Source organism: Tribolium madens, unplaced genomic scaffold (assembly GCF_015345945.1).
Source record: "Tribolium madens isolate multiple individuals breed KSU strain unplaced genomic scaffold, Tmad_KSU_1.1 Scaffold_7;HRSCAF=85;Tcas5.2_LG10, whole genome shotgun sequence".
NCBI classification, from domain to species: Eukaryota; Metazoa; Arthropoda; class Insecta; order Coleoptera; family Tenebrionidae; genus Tribolium; species Tribolium madens.
In genome coordinates this window covers 8,996,749-9,016,693 of record NW_025401050.1, presented here as the reverse complement: position 1 = coordinate 9,016,693, position 19,945 = coordinate 8,996,749, and the positions used below count along the sequence as shown (strand labels likewise).

The following is a 19,945-nucleotide window of genomic DNA, read 5'->3' as shown; positions in this document are numbered from 1 at the left end:
CAGCTAAGCATAAAAATAAATTCTTGTTTAAAACTTTTTTTTTGAAAAAAAAAAAACAGAAATGACAGTTTTCATAATATCATGTAGGCACCTTAGTTGTTTTGTTTCCGATGTTGTTAGATTTAATTTATTGTTAATTTGCTAGTTTGTTAAATGTTTTTTACACCATAAGACACAAATTGGTTTTTTTTCCAACTAAAATCAAAATTACATAATCGAAACACCCAAAAACTAAACCCAAAATTTAATCTTTGAAGAATTATATTTCGTGAAAAAAGACTCAAACAATTTTTTATCACCACCCAAGAGATGGTCTGACACTTTTGAATCACCCTGTATAATTTTTGTACAAGATGCTCGATTAATTGTTACAATGTTGGGCTACAGGAGTCCCAAAATTAACAAAAAACACTTTTGTTTAGCTCTTTTCTGATTTCTTGAAAGCATACACCACTCGCTACGTTCGTAACTAACACCCATCAGAACTTGATTCAAAATTTTGAGAACTTCTCACAGCCATCCCAACCTACTCAGCAAATCTCGGTGGGGGTTAGGGGAGTGTTAGATGTTAGAGGGGGACGCGTGGGAGACGCCACCGTCGCCATCGTCGCCGTCGCGATGCCTGTAGCTCCTAGGACAGCGTCAGCCTCTGAACGCCTTCAGGCTCCCTACAGGTAGGTAACAAGTGTTGTGTTTGCACCTCTTAACACTTCTTGCAGCTTCATCTAACACTGAAAATTTTCCAAAAATCGGGCAAAATTCTGCATTTTCGTGTTTTTATGTGGGTCGGTGTATTTTTATGCATCCATTTCGCATTTCGTGTTTGATCACCAGAACATATGCGTGGATTGTGACATAAACTCTGGCTATACTAGGAGCGGGCTAAATTTAGAACTCGGGTTTCATTCCAGATTTTATACAAGTTTTGCTAATGAAAGACGATACAGATGTGCTTAATTAACTACGTCACTTTTTATTTCGCGTCAATGGACAACATTGGATTTAATGCCTTTTAAATAAAAATAAATTACTTTGCAATCGGTTCGCAATTTGGCTAGTGATGAAGGTTTAAAAAAAGACACGGAAAGTTTTTATTGCGCTCTGTTCTATTTGTCTTAGTTTTTTGTAGGCGAAATCCCAAAATAACAATTAGAAATGGACACGGTTGATCAACTTTGAGATTCTTGGAATATTTCGAGATACATGCTTGACATAATTAGTTATTTCTGAAGTCCGAAAACCGGGTATTTTTGTGCGGTTGTGTTTTCTCGCAGATCATTTTACCTTTCTTCTATTTTTATTTTTTATTTATTTTCTGTATTATTACTGCTGCAAGCTAATATTGTTTCAGAACTGGAAAATTTAAATAAATAATTTCATCTTAATTTTAATAATTTTGGATTCTTTTTAGACGTTACTAGAAAGTAAAAATTAAAATAAAAAGATTAAATTAGATAATGTGTCAATAAGTAAATCATTTACAAAGAAAAAAATTTACTTACTTTTTAATGGAGTTTTTCACTATTCCAGAATTTTATAACAATTGAACTGGTTGAAATATTCAAAATACTGTCTCACATTTAACAATTTTCTTTATTAAAATTTGTATTTCTTTGTATAAAAATTGTAAATTGAAGATATTGAATAAAAACAGATATGTAAAAGTAATGCAATTAGGACACCAGTAATAGGAAGAAAAAAAACGGCATAATCAATAATAATATAACAATACCATTTTTTTATCGAATAAATTTTTAAATTTTTTTTATTTTTTTGTGATGACAATTTGACGAGTTGAATTTAGAAATTTATATTCTAATTAGAGTCCGATAGCGCCTTTAATGTTCTAATATGAATTTTCAAACTTCCAAATTCCAATTTAAATTTCAACTAGAATTGTTATCGCATAAAAATTTTCGTAAAATTCAAAAATTTATTTGATTAAAAGCGGTGGTTTTGGTCCTGTATACAAATAAACAGTATTCAACCAATTATACATTTTTAAATTTACTTTGGTATTTTGACAAAACTTTTCTTCTAAATTGCATTTTTGCAATGACAAAAAAGTATAAACGGAATATAATTTTTTATTTTGTATTCAATGTTAAAGAGTGCTATTATCAACTAATTTCAGTACATAAAATAGTCTTTTATCGACTAGTGAAATAAAGTAATTTTTATTTACTGCTTATATTCAAGAAATTCTGGTAGATAGTACAAAATAAAACGAAATATTATACACGACGATAAAGATTGTTTATCTACTCGTGAAAAAAAAGTGATTTATAAACTTGACTTGATAATAAAATTATTTATTTTGTACTCAATTTTAAAGCGTGCTTTTATCAACTAATTTCAAAAAATAAAGTAGTCTTTTATCGTCTAGTGAAATAAAGTAATTTTTATCTACTGTTGTTTATCTACTCGTGACTTCGTCACTCGTAAACTTAACCTTTCTACTCGTAGCTAAACAATTTTTTTAACGTCTTGTGTAATAAATAACTATTTAAACTAAAAAAAAACTGTACTAGTGCCCTGTTTTTGGAAAAATTTAACATTACATAAATTTTGTCGTTTTGATAGTTTCGATAGCGCTGATCTAATTGGTGTTTCTGTAGCAATTTTTAAACAAAAACACAATTTAATTTGTTTATCATTCTCATCCCAAGTGGATCCAATAAGAAGTACAATTTTGAAACCGGAAATAATTTAAGATCCTACAAATATATGTACTTATTTCTGAAGACTTGTTATTTTAGTGGCAAATAAATGTATCACAAATGTGACTTTAAGCAGTAAATAAAAATAAAAATTATGTAGTTAAAATACTTTTTTTTTGTCTTATGTTATATTTCTTATGATTTTAATAGTTGTGCAGAAATTTCTATACAACTTTTAAAATCATCCTGTATTAAAAAAAGTTTAGTATAAAAAATTGTTGTTTTTGTGATTTTCATTTAATTTATTTGTGCTTCCATAAACTCACCGAAATTTTTTGGGAGACTTACCTTTAATAATAATTAATCCCATAGAATTTTTATGGGTGAAAATTGCATAGTTTAAATACTAGTTTCTGGTCTAGAATAAATTTTGCCAAAAATAGTTTTGTTGCACCAAAATTTGAATATTTTTTTGTATTGTTTCAGCACTCTCCCTTGTTTCTTGTTCTTGTGTAAGCGTAAGACCAAAAAGCCGCCGCCATGGACGCGATCAAGAAGAAGATGCAAGCGATGAAGCTTGAGAAAGACAATGCTCAAGACAAGGCCGATGCGATGGAAGGTCAGGCCAAGGATGCCAACCTCCGCGTTGAAAAACTCAACGAGGAGTTGCGCGAACTCCAGAAGAAACTCACTCAAGTTGAAGGTGACCTCACCTTTACCAAGAACGCTCTTGAACAAGCCAACAAGGATCTTGAAGAGAAAGAAAAGACTCTCACCAACGTAAAATCTTTATTTTTTAAAATAAATCGAAAGTAATCTTGTTTTGGTTTAGGCTGAGGCTGAAATGGCCTCTCTTAACCGCAAAGTCCAGACCATTGAGGAGGATTTGGAACGTTCGGAGGAACGCTTGGCCACGGCTACCACCAAACTCGCCGAAGCTTCCCAAGCAGCTGACGAGAGCTCTCGGTGAGTAGCAAAAGACAATTTGGATTTCTAATAACTAGATTTTTAGTATGTGCAAAGTGTTGGAAAACCGCTCCCAACAAGACGAAGAGCGCATGGACCAACTCACCAACCAGTTGAAGGAAGCCCGTCTCTTGGCTGAAGACGCCGACAACAAATCCGATGAAGTGTCCCGCAAGCTGGCCTTTGTTGAAGATGAGCTTGAAGTAGCTGAAGACCGTGTCAAAGGCGGCGATGCCAAGATCATGGAGTTGGAAGAGGAGTTGAAAGTCGTCGGAAACTCCCTCAAATCTCTGGAAGTATCCGAAGAGAAGGCCAACCAAAGAGTCGAGGAGTTCAAGAAGCAACTCAAGACCCTCACCGTCAAGCTAAAGGAGGCTGAAGCTCGTGCCGAATACGCCGAAAAGACTGTCAAGAAACTCCAGAAGGAAGTCGACAGGCTTGAAGGTACTCTTCATGATGCTTCCAAATGCTTTAAGCTACTTTTTGCAATTGCAGATTTTGTTCTTCGCGAAAAAGCTAAATACCACAACATTATAACGGACATTGACAAGACTTTTGTCGAGATGTCCTCGCTCAGCTCGCAAAAATAATGCTTTTCTTGTGCTTTACTTAGTTTAGAACCCTTGCTTTTCCTTTCTTTAACGCTCCTGCTGCTGCTTGAATTTTGACTGGTAGGATTTTTGTTTGTGGTGTCTTTGGTTGTGGTCAAATTTTAATTTTTTTTTCTTCTAGACGAGCTTGGTATCAACAAGGATAGATACAAGTCTCTCGCCGACGAAATGGACTCCACTTTTGCCGAATTGGCTGGTTATTAAGCGAGGACGTTGCTGGAGAAACATCAAGTCCAGGAAGTCCCTTTTTTGTTTGCTATACATTTAATTTCCGGTGTATTTATATTTTAACATCTTTCTTTTACATTGTTGTTCGGTTGATAGTGTGCCCTAAGCTGCTCTATGTTTGCATTAGGAAAACCTATGAATATGTAAATTATTGAATAAAATGTAATATATTATTATAAAACTTATGATTTTTCTACTTTTCCTCATCCGTTTCCTCTCTATTTTTTATTACAGCAAGTTTCGCATATACAGGTTGACCCAAAGTCCATAACTTTTTCGCTATCTATCTCTTTCCGTTTATTCAACTTTTTGTTATAAAAAAACGAACATTTGAAAATATACTGCAAAGCCGGCTATAAACACTTTACGAAAAAAATGCAAAAGAATGTTTCTTGACATTTTTGGATGTAGCTTTTAATTACAATAATATTTTTAAGCACTTTTTTAATGGTCAATTTTGCTTAGTTTTTAAATAAGTTGCTTTTTTGACGAAAACGTACTCTTTTCAAATATTTATTACACAAAAACTAAAATAGCTACAATTTTTTGACATATTTTAAAGGTAGATTAAAAGTTAAATAACTTAAAAAGTTTAAATAAAACACTATGTTTTTTGGTTTTTGCATCTAACAGTTGTTAAATTGTCTATAAAAAATGTGAAATTTTAAAAGTCTAGCATTAATAAATAATAATTACTTACATTGACATGACGTTTTCCGCATTCGGCAGATCTACTTTAAAAATATTTTTGTTATACACAGAGTGTTGTATACAAAGTTATATTTTTAAATAAAACATTCTTAATATTTTTACATAATTAGTTTGTAAGTAAAAAAATAATAGAACTTTGTGTAAACTGTTATAAATCCATCTCTTTCCGTTTATTCAACTTTTTGTTATAAAAAAAACGAACATTTGAAAATCACTGCATAAGAAAAACTGAGAACAGTTTGTAGTTTTAGTAAATAGTCGTCTTTACTTTACAGGGTATGCCAACACGAAGAAAGTTGAATAGATTATTTTTTTTATGAAACATTCTGTAATTGTTTTCACGTATTGATATCAATTTTGACAAGCTTTTCAACGATATGCGGTTAAAATAAATTAAAAATATTTCTCTAGATTTTCAAAAAATTTTTTTGTATGATGAATCATGTTATTATCAACATTGTGTTATCCTACATCTTAATTACTAAGAAAAATTATTCTTGTGCAAAAATAAATTGTGATTTAACTAAGGTAGCAGATTTATTGACAGCATTGCTACTTGAAAAAGCTAACAATTTTTTTTGAAATACTTTTTTTTTGAAAATCTTTAGAAATACTCGTATTCCAAATTTACTAAACCCCATATCATTAAAAAGCTTGTCAAAAATGCTATCGATACGTCGAAACAAATACAGAGTGTTCTAGTTCAAAAGGATCAGTTATTCAACTTTTTGCGCGAAAACTGCGTGCAAACTAAAAGTTGACTATTTGCTAAAACTACAAGCTATTCTATTTTTATTATTTTTTTTGAAAAATATTCATAGCCGATTATGCAATAACTTCCATAATGTTATTTATTACATAGAAACTAGTATTGTGACAATACAGGGTGCGCCAAAAATATTTTTTTTGGTTTAATGATTTACACAATTTAGAAAAATAATTAAGTCAGTTTGTTGTTTCACATTTTTTAAAATAACGTGACTAAAAAAATAGAATAATTTACCTAGAAAACTATACATTACTTTCGATTTTTTTATGCTTGAAAAATAAACCCTTAAAAAATGTCTGATTACAAAATTTATCTGGCAAATTTGTTGGCAAAAAATGTTAATTCAAAATCTTAATCTACATATATACACGGTGCGCCAGAACTCGCGCCCCAGAGTAAAATGCCATATAAGGTTAGATACCAGGAACATGGAAAAAATGTTTAAAAAAATATCTATAATAATTTCGAAGTTATGAGGGTTTAAAGTTTGCACTTTGACCCTATTTATTTCAGATGGAAAAACAATTTTCCAAGTTTTTTTGCTACAGTCTATTAGAAGAGGAAACAAGAAAGATGAATCCTAAATTTGATTTGTGGCTTTTATTAGTGAAATTTTTGTTTTTTTTTACTATATAATTATACAAGTTCATCAATATCATTAAATAGACATAAAAAAATGTCGAAAAATAAATGCCAAAACTTTTTTACTGATAGAATTTTTTTAACATTTTTTCCTGGTATCCTATCTTACTTGAAATTATTCTCTGGGGCGCGAGTTCTGAGACCCATGTATAAGATGTTCTATTTAAAAAATATGTAACTTTGGTTCACCACTCTGTATACAATACTCTGTGTACAACAAACATATTTTTAAATTCTTAAATAGTATGTTAAATATGTAGTAAAAGTGTGTTATAGACCATCGGGTTAGCCTGTACAGGGTGACCCAGGAGTGCGTGCAAGCTACATAACTTTTTTTCTATCCAAGTTATCGACATGATTTATTTTTAGGCGATAGATCCAACAATGAGGCACAATATAAAATTATTTTTATTCTTATACAGGGTGTCGCAAGATAAGATACACAACTAAGTTCTGTTTTTTTTAATGAAAACCCCAAATTTATGTTACATTTTTGAATTTGCCACTAAATTGTCAATATAACCCACCTAGGTTTTTAAACCTATCTGCAATAGTTTTTGACTTTTGCCAATTTATGTGCCAAAATTGCGTCGTGCGTAGACCCACAAAAAAATTCATAACTTCAAAACTATTCAAGATAACTAAACCAACTTTTTTCCAGTCAATTCCTTAAGCGTTGGCGCATTTTCTGAGATAAAGGCAAACTCGTAGTACGATTTTTTGATTATGACAAAATACAAATGGCAATAACTCGATTTTTTTAAATACAACACTGCATCATTGTATGGCATTTGTGAGATTTTTGCAAAATAAGAAATGTTGATGGTTTTTTTGTCGCGTAAAAAAATCATGTGGATAGAAAAAAGTTATGGAGCTTGCACGCACCCCTGGGTCACCCTGTAGCTTTTTTTGTTGTAGGAATTCGAAATTTCGGCGCGTCTGGCAGTAAAACAGCAATTAAACTCGCCGTCACAACGCATCGGCCACCCCACATCCCTGACGTCACTCGGCGTCGCGGCGCTTGCTCCACTGTTTGTATTGATTCCGGTGTCTATGACTAAGGCGAAATATCCATTTGCTATCGGATCGGCATTAAAATTTCACTCTCGCGGTCCCAATCAGAATTAATCATCATTGAGGGTTTAGACCCGCTGTAAAGTGCACCATGGTGGAAGAAGAACCGAAGATCCAAGCAATCGAAGGAGGTAACAAACGTCACCTGATCCTCCCTTGTCCTTTTCACATTTGTTTTCCAGTGACCTCGCCGACCATCGTGGGACTATGTCTTGGAGGTGCGGTTTTTGTCTTGTGCATGGCTGCCTTGACGTGCTTCTGCTATCGTCAGCGGAGGAACCACAACGCCAAACGCCATGGACCCGACCAGCCGTTGGCCTTCCACACCCATCGGAGACCCACGGCTGTCAAGAGTCCAGCAGGGGCGACGACGCACTACTTGAAGAAGAGTCCCAGTCCCACGGGACCCTCGAAAACACCCCCTGGGGTAAGTCGAAGTGACACCAGTGGCGAGGGATACATACAAGGTTTTTTCTTTGAAGATGTCAGCTCCGCATACGCCTAGTCCAACAGGTAGTTCTTCGGGGAGTATGGCTGGGCCTTTGGAGAGTGGGGTTTCCAATGGGAATGACAAGCTGGATCACAGTGCAACCATGAAGGATGTGTATACGACGGAAAATGAAGTGCATACACCCACGAAGGAAGAAATTGAAACGAATGAGAAAAATCTGCAGCAAAATGCGTCGTATCTTGGACAGCTCGTTTTCAAGCTCAGGTTTGTGGACGACATTTGCAAATTTATGACCGAGATGTTTGTTTAGGTATTTTATTGCCAAAGTGTTTTTCTTGCAATATAGAATATTAAACGTATATACCAAAAAAAATAATCACAAAATGCTAGAATTGACTAAACTGTGTGTCCCAATAACTAATAGTACTTAATCACTCAACATTAATTAAGGCATTTACAGACAATTGTTTGGAGGAGGAGCGAATTATTTTCTGAAATCGGTTAAGTCCTTAAAGTCCATGATGCCTATGACATTTTTGCGCGATTAATTTTTGTTATTTTTTTTTAATAAAATAATGCCAAACCTCGCGCCCCAGAAAATTTTCAAGTAAGGTAAGATACCAGGAACATGAAAAAAATGTTTAACAAATTTTGACATTTATTTTTTGACATTTGACATTTTTTATACTTATTTAATAATACAGATGATCTTGTATATGTTTTTTTTACAATTATTTATTAAAGGGGCAAAAATTTTGCCAATAAATCCACAAATAACATTGAACAGAGTTACAATTTAGGATGCAGCTTTCTTGTTTCCTTTTTCAATAGCCTATAGCAAAAAATTTTGGAAAATTATATTTCCAACAGAAATAAATAGAGTCAAAGTGCAAACTTTAAACCCTCATAACTAAGGCTCGGATTATATGCAAAATGCATATTTGTTATTAAAAGGTATATCAACAAAATTGTAAGCTTTCAATGCATATCTAATGTTTTTTAATTAAAATAAGCCAAATAAAAAATGTATATTTTGCATATTTTAGGAAATATTGCATATTTGTGCGTATTTTCTTCAAATTAAAAATTTTAGTTCAAGATAAAAATTGGACAGTTTATAAAAAATGATCCGATTACAAAACATTTTAAAGAGAAAACAACCGGTAATTCGTAAACCAAACTCAAAAAATTAGTATTCTGCTGAGAGTTTCCTTTTTAAATTGTATTAAACCAAGCGTTTTTTTTGAAATCATTTGTTTCCAAAAAATAATAATTAATATAAATTAAAGTAATATAAAAAATGATCTTATTTTAAGAACAAAATTTTGTTTTGTTTTTGAGTTATTCGATGTTTGCTGTCTAAATTGTGATATATGAAAAAAAAATAATTTAATACAAAGTGGATAGTTGTAATCCCTTAGATCATAACCTTCATGAAAAAAATGTTTTTTTTTGGTGGGTTCCCATTTAAAAAAATTAATATTTTTGTAAAACATCACATTTTTATAGAACTTTATAGGTACTCGTAATTCATCAATCAGTTTTTTCAAAAAATAAATACGTTTGACTTTTTATTGTTCAAAATTTTGTATATTGATGCATATTTGGCATATATTGGAACATGTTTTTTAATATTTTGTGCATATTTTTGTGAAAATAGGTGCATATATATGCGCATATTTTACGATTTTTTTGTGCATATAATCTGATCCTTACTCATAACTTACCTAGAAATTTTTATAGATAATTTTTTTTAACATTTTTTCCATGTTCCTGGTATCTTACCTTATTTTTCTCTAGCTCACCTGTATATCCATTTGCTCTCTATTCCATTCAAATCTCTAGTTTCCATTTTTTTTAAACAGGTATCTATCAATACTCTATACCTCGTGCCATTTTTATCGCCAATTTGTCACTTTTTATTAAGTTTTTTCTGTACAAAATAGTAGTTTTTTGGTTCTAGATTTGTCAGTGGAGTTCAGTTGTAACATATTCTTCTTTTAAAAAAATCAAATGTTTGTGATCTTTTTCACCTCAAAAAAACGCAATTGCGTTTTAAAATAATAGACAAGACAGTGCATTGGCTCATAGTTTACAAAAAAGTCTTTTAATCAACTACAAAAGTACAGCTTTCTAATAACTCAAATTATAGTGAATTGTTGAATTGTTAGATAGTTTAAATAAAAAAAACGTTAAAAGATTTTAAGAGATGATTCTATCTGCCAGTCTAATGAACCTATGTCCGAAAATGCTTCCTAAATAAGAAATTTAGACCTATAATTCGACCATATACAAGTGCGCCAGAACTCGCGCCCCAAGGAAAAATATAAGGTAAGATACCAAGAACACGGAAAAAATGTTAAAAAAATTTTATCTATAAAAATTTCTAAGTTATGAGAGTTCAATTTTTGCACTTTGACTCTATTATTTATTTCTGTTAGAAAAATAATTTTTCAAGTTTTTTTGCTACAGGTTATAAGAAGAGGAAACAAGGAAGGTGTATCCTAAATTGTAACTCTGTTATGGCTTTTATTGGCAAATTATGTGCTTTTATTAAATAATTTAAAAAAAACATACACAAAATCATCAGTATCATTAAATAGACATAAAAAATGTCAAATGTTAAAAAATAAATGTCAAAATTTTTTGACAAAATTTTTAAAACCATGTTTCTGGTATCTTATCTTACTTGAAACTTTTCTCTGGACCGCGAGTTTTAGCTCACCCTGTATAGAAAAACTTTGCGTGAGTTGGTTTTTTGAATTATGTTAAGAAAAAACTCGAAACGGTGCGTCGTACAAAAACAACACAAAAGATATTTTTGAAAAAAAAATATGACAATATATCCGAATCTGCTAAAAAAATTAAAAAAACTTTTTCCAAGGTAAAATCTTACAGCTTAAATAGATTGAACTTAGTGCCCCTGCCCCCCTAATTAAAAAACCCACATAATTTTTGATATTATCGATAGATTCAAAAAAAAAAAAAATTCAAATGCGAACTTTTGCATATCCACTGGTTACCGAGATAATTGCTCATTGTCTTCAAAGAGTTCTAGCTCCCTTAAGAAGTATTTCCGGGTATAGGTCCATAGAAATTTTTTTTCTTAATTTGACCAAAGGAACCACTCTCCAAAATCTTTTAAGATTTTTTCCGGATTCTCTATAAAAAACTTACTGTGTGACAGTTCTTTCCCGAATTAAAGTAGATAGGTTTAAAAAAAATCCTTTTTATCGTACAAAAGTAACACAACAGACACGTTTTTTAAAGAAAATTAATAAGCAAAATAGAATTTCTAAAAAAATTATAGTACTACTAGATTTAGCGTCAAAAAATTACCCCGTACCCAGATTTTTGTAAAATTATCTTAAATGGTTATTGAAAAAAAGACCTTTTGTTCGCAATTTTTAGAGAATGCTTAGAAGCATTCCGGACATAGGCACATAAAAACTTTTTTTCTTGTATTCAGGGCCGCCGCAAGATAATAATAATAATAAAGTTTGGGTATTCCTTTGTACCTAGAAAAAAATATATTCGCAGAATTTTGTTAAGATTAAACCAAAAGAAAATTTTTATTAAATTTGTTTATCAAGAAGTGTCAATAAATCAAAGTAGGTAATTAATTAAAAAGTATTTAAAATGTTGTTTTCTAGAGTTGTAAATAATCAAATAAGTTTTACATTGAAAATTATACTTAAAAAAACTGTACTTTTTTAAATTTCATACTACCTATGCAGTCCCGTTTCATCGAATTCGATAAGACCGAGAAGAGGACCAACGCTACGAAATAAAAATTCGGTTCAAGCGGAACAAAGAATTTATATATTTTTAAACTTTTATTTTGTAAAATGAAATATTAGATTCTGAAGAAAATTTACACTTTTAAAACTCCGCATCATTTATTTTGTTTAAAATATCAACTCAAATTGTGATAAAAACAACTAATACGATTTTGTAAAGGCATGTAAGGAGTTTTATGGGTAGTAGCAATATTCCAAGAATTATACAACAAATGTGATACCAAAATTGTTTAACTGCATCTATTCTGCTAGAAAAAAATTAAATTTCTTGAAATAATTTGAAAAAGTGATATAGTTTCATAAGAAACTTTACTACTTGTCACTTGCCTCCGCCTCCCTAATTAGAGTACACAATTTGTAATATCACCAATAGATTCATTCAAATTACTTCAAATGTAATCTTTTGTAAATTTATGTCCACCGGTTACTGAGATAATGGAAAAAAAGATCTTTTAGCTTTTTTTTAGCTCACTGAACATAGTTTTTTGAACATTTGTTTTTTTTTCTTCTTTTGACGTAGGAGACTTGCCCCCAAAATCTTCCAATATTTTTTCCGAACATCCGGACCTCCAGTATGATGACTTTCTCTGCATATTGTGTTGTAGTTTGTTTTAAATGTTAATGTATTTAATTTTTTTTGCATCTTTTGTTGTTTGAGTAATTCAATTTTTTTACAAGCCCTGCTTGTATTGACTTAAGAAATCACCTAAAGTAATAGAATGATTCGAGTTTGCTAAACTCTTAAATTCTTCTAGATATAAACACGATAAGAACGCTCTCATCGTCTCAGTGGTCCGCTGCCGCGACCTCCCCGCCAAAGACCCCAACCTCGGTTCCAGCGACCCCTACGTCAAACTGCAACTCCTCCCTGACAAACAACACAAAGTCAAAACCCGAGTTTTGCGCAAAACTCGCAATCCCGTCTACGACGAAGACTTCACTTTCTACGGAATCAACTTCAACCAACTGCCCAACATCACTCTCCACTTCGTCGTCCTCAGTTTCGACCGCTATAGCCGCGACGACATCATCGGTGAAGTTTTCTGTGCTTTAAACACCGTCGATGTCACTCAAATTGAAAACCAACAGATGGCTCTATGTAGAGAAATCCAACCGCGAAGCCTCAAGGTGGGGACTACTAGAGGCAGGGCTTAATCTAACTCCTCCTCTTTTACAGATTCGGTCCCAAGGGCGTGGCGAGCTTCTGGTTTCGTTGTGCTGGCAACCGGCAGCCAATCGACTCACTGTAGTCGTCCTAAAAGCTCGAAATTTGCCTAAAATGGACGTGACGGGATTGGCTGATCCTTACGTCAAGATTTACTTGCTCTACAATGGACAACGGATTGCCAAAAAGAAGACTCACGTCAAGAAACGGACGCTGAGTCCTGTTTTTAATGAAAGTTTCGTTTTTGATATTCCTGCAGGAGGAGAAGGTTTGGAGAACGTCAGTTTGGAGTTTTTGCTCCTTGATTGGGATAGAGTGACCAAAAATGAGGTAATGAAATTGTCACAAAAGGCGTGGTTTAATTTGGGTTTTGTCACAAGGTGATTGGTCGACTTGAAATGGGCGGGGCCAAGTGTACCGGAACGGCGCTGCACCATTGGAACGAAGTCTGCAATTCAGCTCGCAGACAAATCGCCGATTGGCACAAACTTAGAGAGTAGGCGGGTGCAAGTGACTGATAGTTTTCTGATTGGTTCGAATGGTTGGTTTAAAATTGGCGCTTGTAGATTAGCCAATAGTAATTGTGTAATTGTTTCACCGCAAATATAGTAGGCTTTGTTTTGTTGTTGCATAGGTTTTGTGTAAATAAGAACAATAAATGTTTCTAGTTAGGCTTTTGGAAAGTATAGACCGATTTTTTTGGAATTAGTAAATCTTTCCCTCTATTAACTGATGAGAAAAAGCAATCGGGCAGGGTCGCGCTTAACAAGACTTAAAATTGAGATTAGCTTTGTTACAAAAGGGTTTGTGATATAGATTTAAGCTGATTAAAAAGTACCAAAAATGTAATCTAAATGTATTATAACTGCGCACTTTAGAGCAACTTGCACGCTACTGGCGTAGAAAAATCTATCACTCAAAAAATGTATTTCTCAAATACATTTGAGGATTTCTAAAAAATACTCCCGGATTTTGGGCCATTTTACTCACAACTTTTACCAATTAATAGAACAACGAAAGCACGCACATACTCTAATCCGACATACTCAAAAATCCGCAAATGTATTAACGCACCTCTACAATGTAGAATAACTAAAACCATAGTTAAGTATTAAAATGTAAATTTCTCATAGGCCCAGTGCTCGGATGATTTTAGGTTGAAGTACGCAGTGTTGCCAGGTTTGGTAAAATTTCACCAGATTTGGTGATTTTCATGTTAGTCTGGTGATTTGGAAAACTTTTGCAAAAATTCTAATATCTGGTGATTTTTTGTAAATGTAAAAAACAGTTTTTTAAGCATTTTCTACGTTTTCAACTAGAAACTTGATTGTCTTGTCAAGTTTTTTCAAAAAAGTCGAGAAACCACCAAATTGGTTAAAAATAGTTCTGTTTTTTTACAGGATCGAAAATGCCGATCAATCGAAAATTTTGTTTTTTTTTCGAATACTTTTATATCTAGAAATACGATTATATCGCAAAATTTCGTTAGAAACAATCCAGAAATTTAACAAATTCGACCAAAAAAAGCGTTTTCCAAGTGTTTTTGCATGTTTTTGAAATAAATACAAAAAAATTAAAAATTCCGTTAAAGCAGGCAAAAAATTTATAAAACTAAATCAAAATCCATTATTTTTAGCTTCTTTTACTCGACATCGTTTTTGAACAAGAGGCTTATTTATTTTGCAAAATCTTGTCCAAACACGCTTAAAAATCACAAAAACAATTGATATTGATGTTGTTTTGTTTTGAGCAAAATAAGACAAAAATAAGTGAAAAAACGTTATTGTTTTAAGGTTTTTTGCCAGATTTTGCTAAAACAAACTGAAAATTACCATATTAAGTTGAAAATTACATTCTGCAATTTTTAAGTTTTAGCATATTTTTCAGCTAGAAACGCAATTAAAAACAAGGCAAAAAAACACAAAATTAGGCACATTTTTAAGCTAAAAACTGCGTTTTTTCGCGAGATTTTGCCATACAAATAGTAATCTGGTAAAAATCTGTCAAATTTTTTAACTCGGACCTGGAGAATTTTATTATTTTGATCTGGCAACACTGGTAGTGGCCTAAACTCACCCGAACCCTACTCCAACTTATATAGGACACACAGTAGTAACGTAGACTTAGTATTTAAATAATTTCAGCTCTAAATGCGTACTCACAGCTAATTATTTGTTGGTTGATATACAGTATGTTCTCATTGTTGGTTATTTTACCTAAGCACACTGTATATATTACTCACGTGACATGATTTTCTATTTTGTTTGTTCGAATTGCTTTCCAAGATACTCTCGGACCTACTTATACTCGGTTCCAAAAATTATAAATGTATATATAAAAATAAATAAATAAATGTTTCAATGGTTTTTAACCAAACTTTTCTTTGAAACCCCCACTAATTTTAACAATTAGTAATTTAGATTTAAACGTGTTTACAGAGTGAAACGTAAATGATGTCAGTTATGTTTGTTTAAAAATTTCGACGTTGCAAGTTTAAAAAGACCACAGTTTAATAAATATCGGTGCAAACAAACACTCCTAATTTTGTAACACAAAACACGTGTTTCTAAATTTCCAATTGTGTGAAATTACCTTTTTGATAATAATAGATAATGTTTGTCGTTTTTGTCCAATTGCCGACAAAATAAAATAAAATTAGAACGAGCGTTTCTCGTCACTTTTGTTAAGTGTCTTATCTCTGATGTTGATAAGTTTTACATTTCCTAATATCAAACAATCAGTGTTACGTGTGTTTTCCCAAACCGTCTCGTGTTTTAATAAAAATGTGCAAAAGTTTTCTAAAATTGTGAAGTGTGTAATTTTTGAAACACCTAGATATGATAAAAACCTTTATCTGTCAGCAATGCGGAATGTCAATTCTGGAAGAAAAAGAAACTGCAACAAAAGATAGGAAGGTTATGCAAAATACTATTGAAATTGATGGAGAGTTGGTACAGCTAAGAGAGAAAAATGTTAAAAATCAGAAAAAAACAAAAAGAAAAAGTTTGAGGAGTTCGATTAGAGAAAGCTTTAGGAATAATGCATTGAGGAGGTCTTTGGTCAGAAGAGCCAAGAGTTTCGAACCACAAAAAGGTAAAAAAATGACGTAAAAATAATATTTGGTTTATTATTCAAGCGATGGTGCAAATGCTACTAAAAATAATTTTACCTCTGTCAAAAAATAAGCATAGTACTACTACTTAGATTACAAAATTCAAAATTAGTTAAGTGAAAAAATTAAATCTTTACTAGAATATGGACCAAGCACTTTTTTAAGTATTTTTAAAAATTATTGATTCATGATTGATTCCTAATAACTCTAAATTAGAAATTTATAAAATACATAATTTTGTTAATTAAATTGAAATCGAGCCGAAAACCAAAAACCTTACAACTATTCTTATTTTGTCTGCAAAATAGTATAATATGTCATTAGGAGTAAACGTCATAGTTTATGTGACAAAGCTGAACGTTTATTTTGCCGAACGCAGGTTAAAGAAAATTATGCATTAATAATGACATTGTCAAGAAAACAAATCATTATTAACTTAATAATCTTTTTAACTGTTTTTTCAAAATAAAATTAATTAACATAATTTTTGAACGAAATAGGCTTTCTCTAATTTAAACTTGATTTTATGTAAAACAACATACGAATTAAAAAATTGTTTATTTGCAAGAATTCCTCGTGTGCCTTCATCACGAGTGGTTAAATTCTTTGAGCAGAAAGCGAAATTAAAATTTACTTCAGAATTAAACTAATTCGAATTAAGTTGCCATTTATTTTGCATTGACAAACGTCAAGTTAATCGCGAATTAAATTTAATTGTGATTAACACGTTTTTTTTTAAACCGGTATTAAGTTTTCTATTAATTTTGTAATTGTCACTGAAAGCGAATTAAAATTATTTATTAATTAAAACACGAAACAAACGCCAAAATTATTTCAAATATTTTAGTTCTGCTACAAAATTTATTTTTTGATAATTGTAATACGTTTAAATGAAATAAAAATGTTTAGTTTTGTAAACACAATTTATCAAAAACCATTTCTTAAAGGAAATTATGCATTAATAAGTTGAAATTTACAAAAAAACAAATTATTGTTAATGTAATACAATTTTTGATAAACTGATTTATAAAATTAAATTAAGTTAAGTATTTAATACAGTTTTAATTTAGAGAACAGATTTCATAAAATCTATAAAGATTTGCGGTAGGTTCGTTGATCAACGTGATTTTAAATGATAATGAAAAAAAATATAAGTAATTTTTATCAAATTGCGTCTGACTTACTTGATGGAAATCATTTGTAATAAATAATCATCTTGTTCAAAGTGTTTCATCGAAAACTATAGCACATATTTTTGATGTTAAAAAAAATGACCCAACATTTTAATATAAAACCTGTGCATTTTTTATACTCCTATCAATTTACTAAATTTTATAAAAAAAATAGTTAATTTACAAAAATTATAAAATTTCGTGTCAAACAAATTGTTTCAAAATATATACAGGCGGTACCCAAAGACGCGTACCTCCTTGAAGGAGAGTAATTGGGTAGTCTCCCAAAGTACAAAAAAAAATGTTAAAAAATTGTATCTGTCAAAACATTTACACATTTAACTTTTTTTATGTCTATTTAATGATACTAATAATCTTGTATATGTTTTTTTTACAATTATTTAGTAAAGGTACAAAAATTTTGCCAATAAAAGCCACAAATAACACTAAACAGAGTTACAATTTCCTCTTCTAATAGCCTGTAGCAAAAAAACTAGAAAAATTATTTTTCCAACAGAAAAAAAAGTAAAACTGCAAAATTTTAACTTTCATAACTTCGAAATTTTTATAAATAGATTTTTTTAAACATTTGTCACGGAGTGCCCCTGTATACTTAAAAATGCCCTGGCTTTTTCTATTGTGTACAAAATTCAAATAAAATATTAATTTACAAAATAAAAAGTTTGTCAATTTAATTTTGTAAACTTAGATATAAACAATTTTTTGGTAAAATGAAATTAATAAACAATATTTTATTAAATTTTGAGAAAAACTGCAAATATTAATCCGTTTAAAAGAAAACGTTTTATAAAATGTTAAGTTAGTTTTTCATTAAATTTATAAACATTTAAATATTATTATTAGTTGCTATTGCATTCCCACAGCAGGGCTTTTATAGCAATTAGTCTTACGAAATAATTTTCAATTTATTTTTAATCTGTTTTAAATAGAATCTAAATCAGCCTGTATAGTAATCAAAAATTCTTATATAAAAGTTACATCGTTTTCTACCAAGCACTGTAAAAATTATTAAAAATTTGTGGATCGCAACAACTTCATTATTTTTAAACTATTTTCACTTCAATGAACATAAATGCTAAATAAATATGAGAAATTAGATTTACTAGAATATGCTTCAGTTTATGTAATAAAAACAATACATGACAAAATTAAAATATTTAAATATAAACATACTTACTTGTCAAAAAATTTTGATTCAAAATTAAAAATTTGTAATTTTTTTGAAAAGTAAATAAATTACGTTTCAGAACGTCCCCGAATCAAACCAAAACGCTCCAAAACAATGAAATTCTTCACGTCGACCGTCCCCCGTTCACTCTTCAACCCCCTCATCATTCGAATGTGAGTAAAATTCCAGAACAGCTGTATATTTTTTGACAATTTTTATATGCTCAAGGGCAAACTGCAGAGGCTTTCCTTTGACGCACACACGTCCAAAACCGCTGTTTTTCCTTTCAATCAATAATTAGGAGCAGCCGCAATCTTGGCCACCAGTGGCGTTCGTCCAAATCGCACGTGCAAGTCGCATTTTAGCCAAAATGAACCACTGCAAAACCCAAATCAACCATAATGTTTTGCGTAAACCAAACAATCAAATTTTTCAATTAAAAAGCCACAGATTTATTTCTAATTAAAATTTGATTTATCAAATTGTGTCATTGTCGTGTGAGTTATTTCCTTCTATTAATAAATGGCAAAAATCATCCGTGATTTCTCCGGAATTATTTAGGTTCCTGGTCGCCGTCACTGGTTGGCACCACGAAAAGTCCGGGATCGGCTCTGAGATCCGGATCGCATCGTTCCACACGCAATCCAACTCTCGTAACTCTAGCATGGCAAAATTTTAAATTTGCAATTCCGGTAATTGCAGTTTAGTCTTCCGGTCGGTGAGATTGTGTCGCCTAAAATTCGCACCCTAGTTTAGTGTAAGCTTCGTTTTCGAAACGTGAAAGGTAAGCTTTCGAAAGTGATTCTTGAATGGTTGTTTGACCGGAAAACTGGCCGCTAATTGGCGATAATTTCCGATAATTGCGGGTTAGAAGCACGCTTTTGACTTTAACCTTGGTTACTGACCCGGTCAATAGGTTTCGCATGGGCGTATCCGTTGGAATTGGTGCATCCATTGAAAAAATTGAAATCAACAAAAAATTGTGGTTTCATTCATTTTAATTCAGCGAGGAGTTTTAATTTCGCTTGTAGATTGCTGAATAATGAAGAGGAATGCCGGCGTGATTTATTGATGATCCAAACAAGAACGAGCTTTTCAAATGAAAAATTTACACAACATCCCAAAAGAATTTTCTAGACAAAATGATGAAGCCAAGCTTTATGTTTCGGTTTGTAACTAAATTTTGATTAAAATTATTTCTTTCAATTTCAATTTTTTTTTTAAAAAAAAACTTCAAATTGTTTAATAAATAATAATGTGTTCAAATAATAAATAAATCGATTAACTTTCATTACCTATTGGGGTTAATTTGCCGTAATCTATTTACATTAAATTTTATTTTAATAACCAATAATACTCTGTGTATTTAGTAAAAATTATAATTCAATTAAATAT

The 19,945-nt window shown here is 31.2% G+C and overlaps 3 protein-coding genes across 4 annotated transcripts in view; all 3 read left to right on the top strand.

Moving 5' to 3' along the window:
• Positions 1-556: 556 nt before the first annotated feature.
• Positions 557-4,650, top strand: LOC123009837 (tropomyosin-1). 2 transcript variants are annotated; one of them, XR_006413042.1, is made up of 6 exons: positions 557-674; positions 3,147-3,440; positions 3,493-3,626; positions 3,673-4,070; positions 4,122-4,297; positions 4,359-4,458. XR_006413042.1 is itself a non-coding variant. In XM_044406381.1 (5 exons), exons 2-5 carry the CDS (start codon positions 3,201-3,203, stop codon positions 4,439-4,441), a joined length of 855 nt encoding a protein of 284 aa, XP_044262316.1. In that variant the 5' UTR covers positions 558-674; positions 3,147-3,200; the 3' UTR covers positions 4,442-4,650. The 2 variants fall into 2 exon arrangements, 1 of the variants encoding a protein (XP_044262316.1); XM_044406381.1 differs by lacking the exon at positions 4,122-4,297 and having other exon boundaries at positions 558-674; positions 4,359-4,650.
• Positions 4,651-7,604: 2,954 nt separating this feature from the next.
• LOC123009664 (synaptotagmin-4) lies at positions 7,605-14,865 on the top strand. The gene is made up of 6 exons (XM_044406117.1): positions 7,605-7,792; positions 7,844-8,088; positions 8,144-8,376; positions 12,668-13,040; positions 13,090-13,407; positions 13,458-14,865. Exons 1-6 carry the CDS (start codon positions 7,753-7,755, stop codon positions 13,575-13,577), a joined length of 1,329 nt encoding a protein of 442 aa, XP_044262052.1. The 5' UTR covers positions 7,605-7,752; the 3' UTR covers positions 13,578-14,865.
• A 1,027-nt stretch (positions 14,866-15,892) lies between these two features.
• The window catches only part of LOC123009974, a 75,367-nt gene continuing 71,314 nt past the window's right edge, over positions 15,893-19,945 (top strand). The window contains exons 1-2 of the mRNA XM_044406571.1: positions 15,893-16,170; positions 18,630-18,723. Of these exons, the coding sequence (XP_044262506.1) occupies positions 15,915-16,170; positions 18,630-18,723 (350 nt within the window). The 5' untranslated portion in view covers positions 15,893-15,914. The remainder of the gene's footprint in view (positions 16,171-18,629; positions 18,724-19,945) is intronic.

What these genes read in the sequence shown, in the direction of transcription:
- LOC123009664 (XM_044406117.1), top strand. Translation starts at nt 7,753, where the DNA reads ATGGTGGAAGAAGAACCGAAGATCCAAGCAATCGAAGGAG. An exon ending in CAGCTCGTTTTCAAGCTCAG is followed by an intron (nt 8,377 to 12,667) that starts GTTTGTGGACGA and finishes AAATTCTTCTAG; the next exon opens with ATATAAACACGATAAGAACG. An exon ending in ATAGAGTGACCAAAAATGAG is followed by an intron (nt 13,408 to 13,457) that starts GTAATGAAATTG and finishes TTTTGTCACAAG; the next exon opens with GTGATTGGTCGACTTGAAAT.
- LOC123009837 (XM_044406381.1), top strand. Translation starts at nt 3,201, where the DNA reads ATGGACGCGATCAAGAAGAAGATGCAAGCGATGAAGCTTGAGAAAGAC. An exon ending in AAGAAAAGACTCTCACCAAC is followed by an intron (nt 3,441 to 3,492) that starts GTAAAATCTTTA and finishes GTTTTGGTTTAG; the next exon opens with GCTGAGGCTGAAATGGCCTC. An exon ending in GCAGCTGACGAGAGCTCTCG is followed by an intron (nt 3,627 to 3,672) that starts GTGAGTAGCAAA and finishes CTAGATTTTTAG; the next exon opens with TATGTGCAAAGTGTTGGAAA.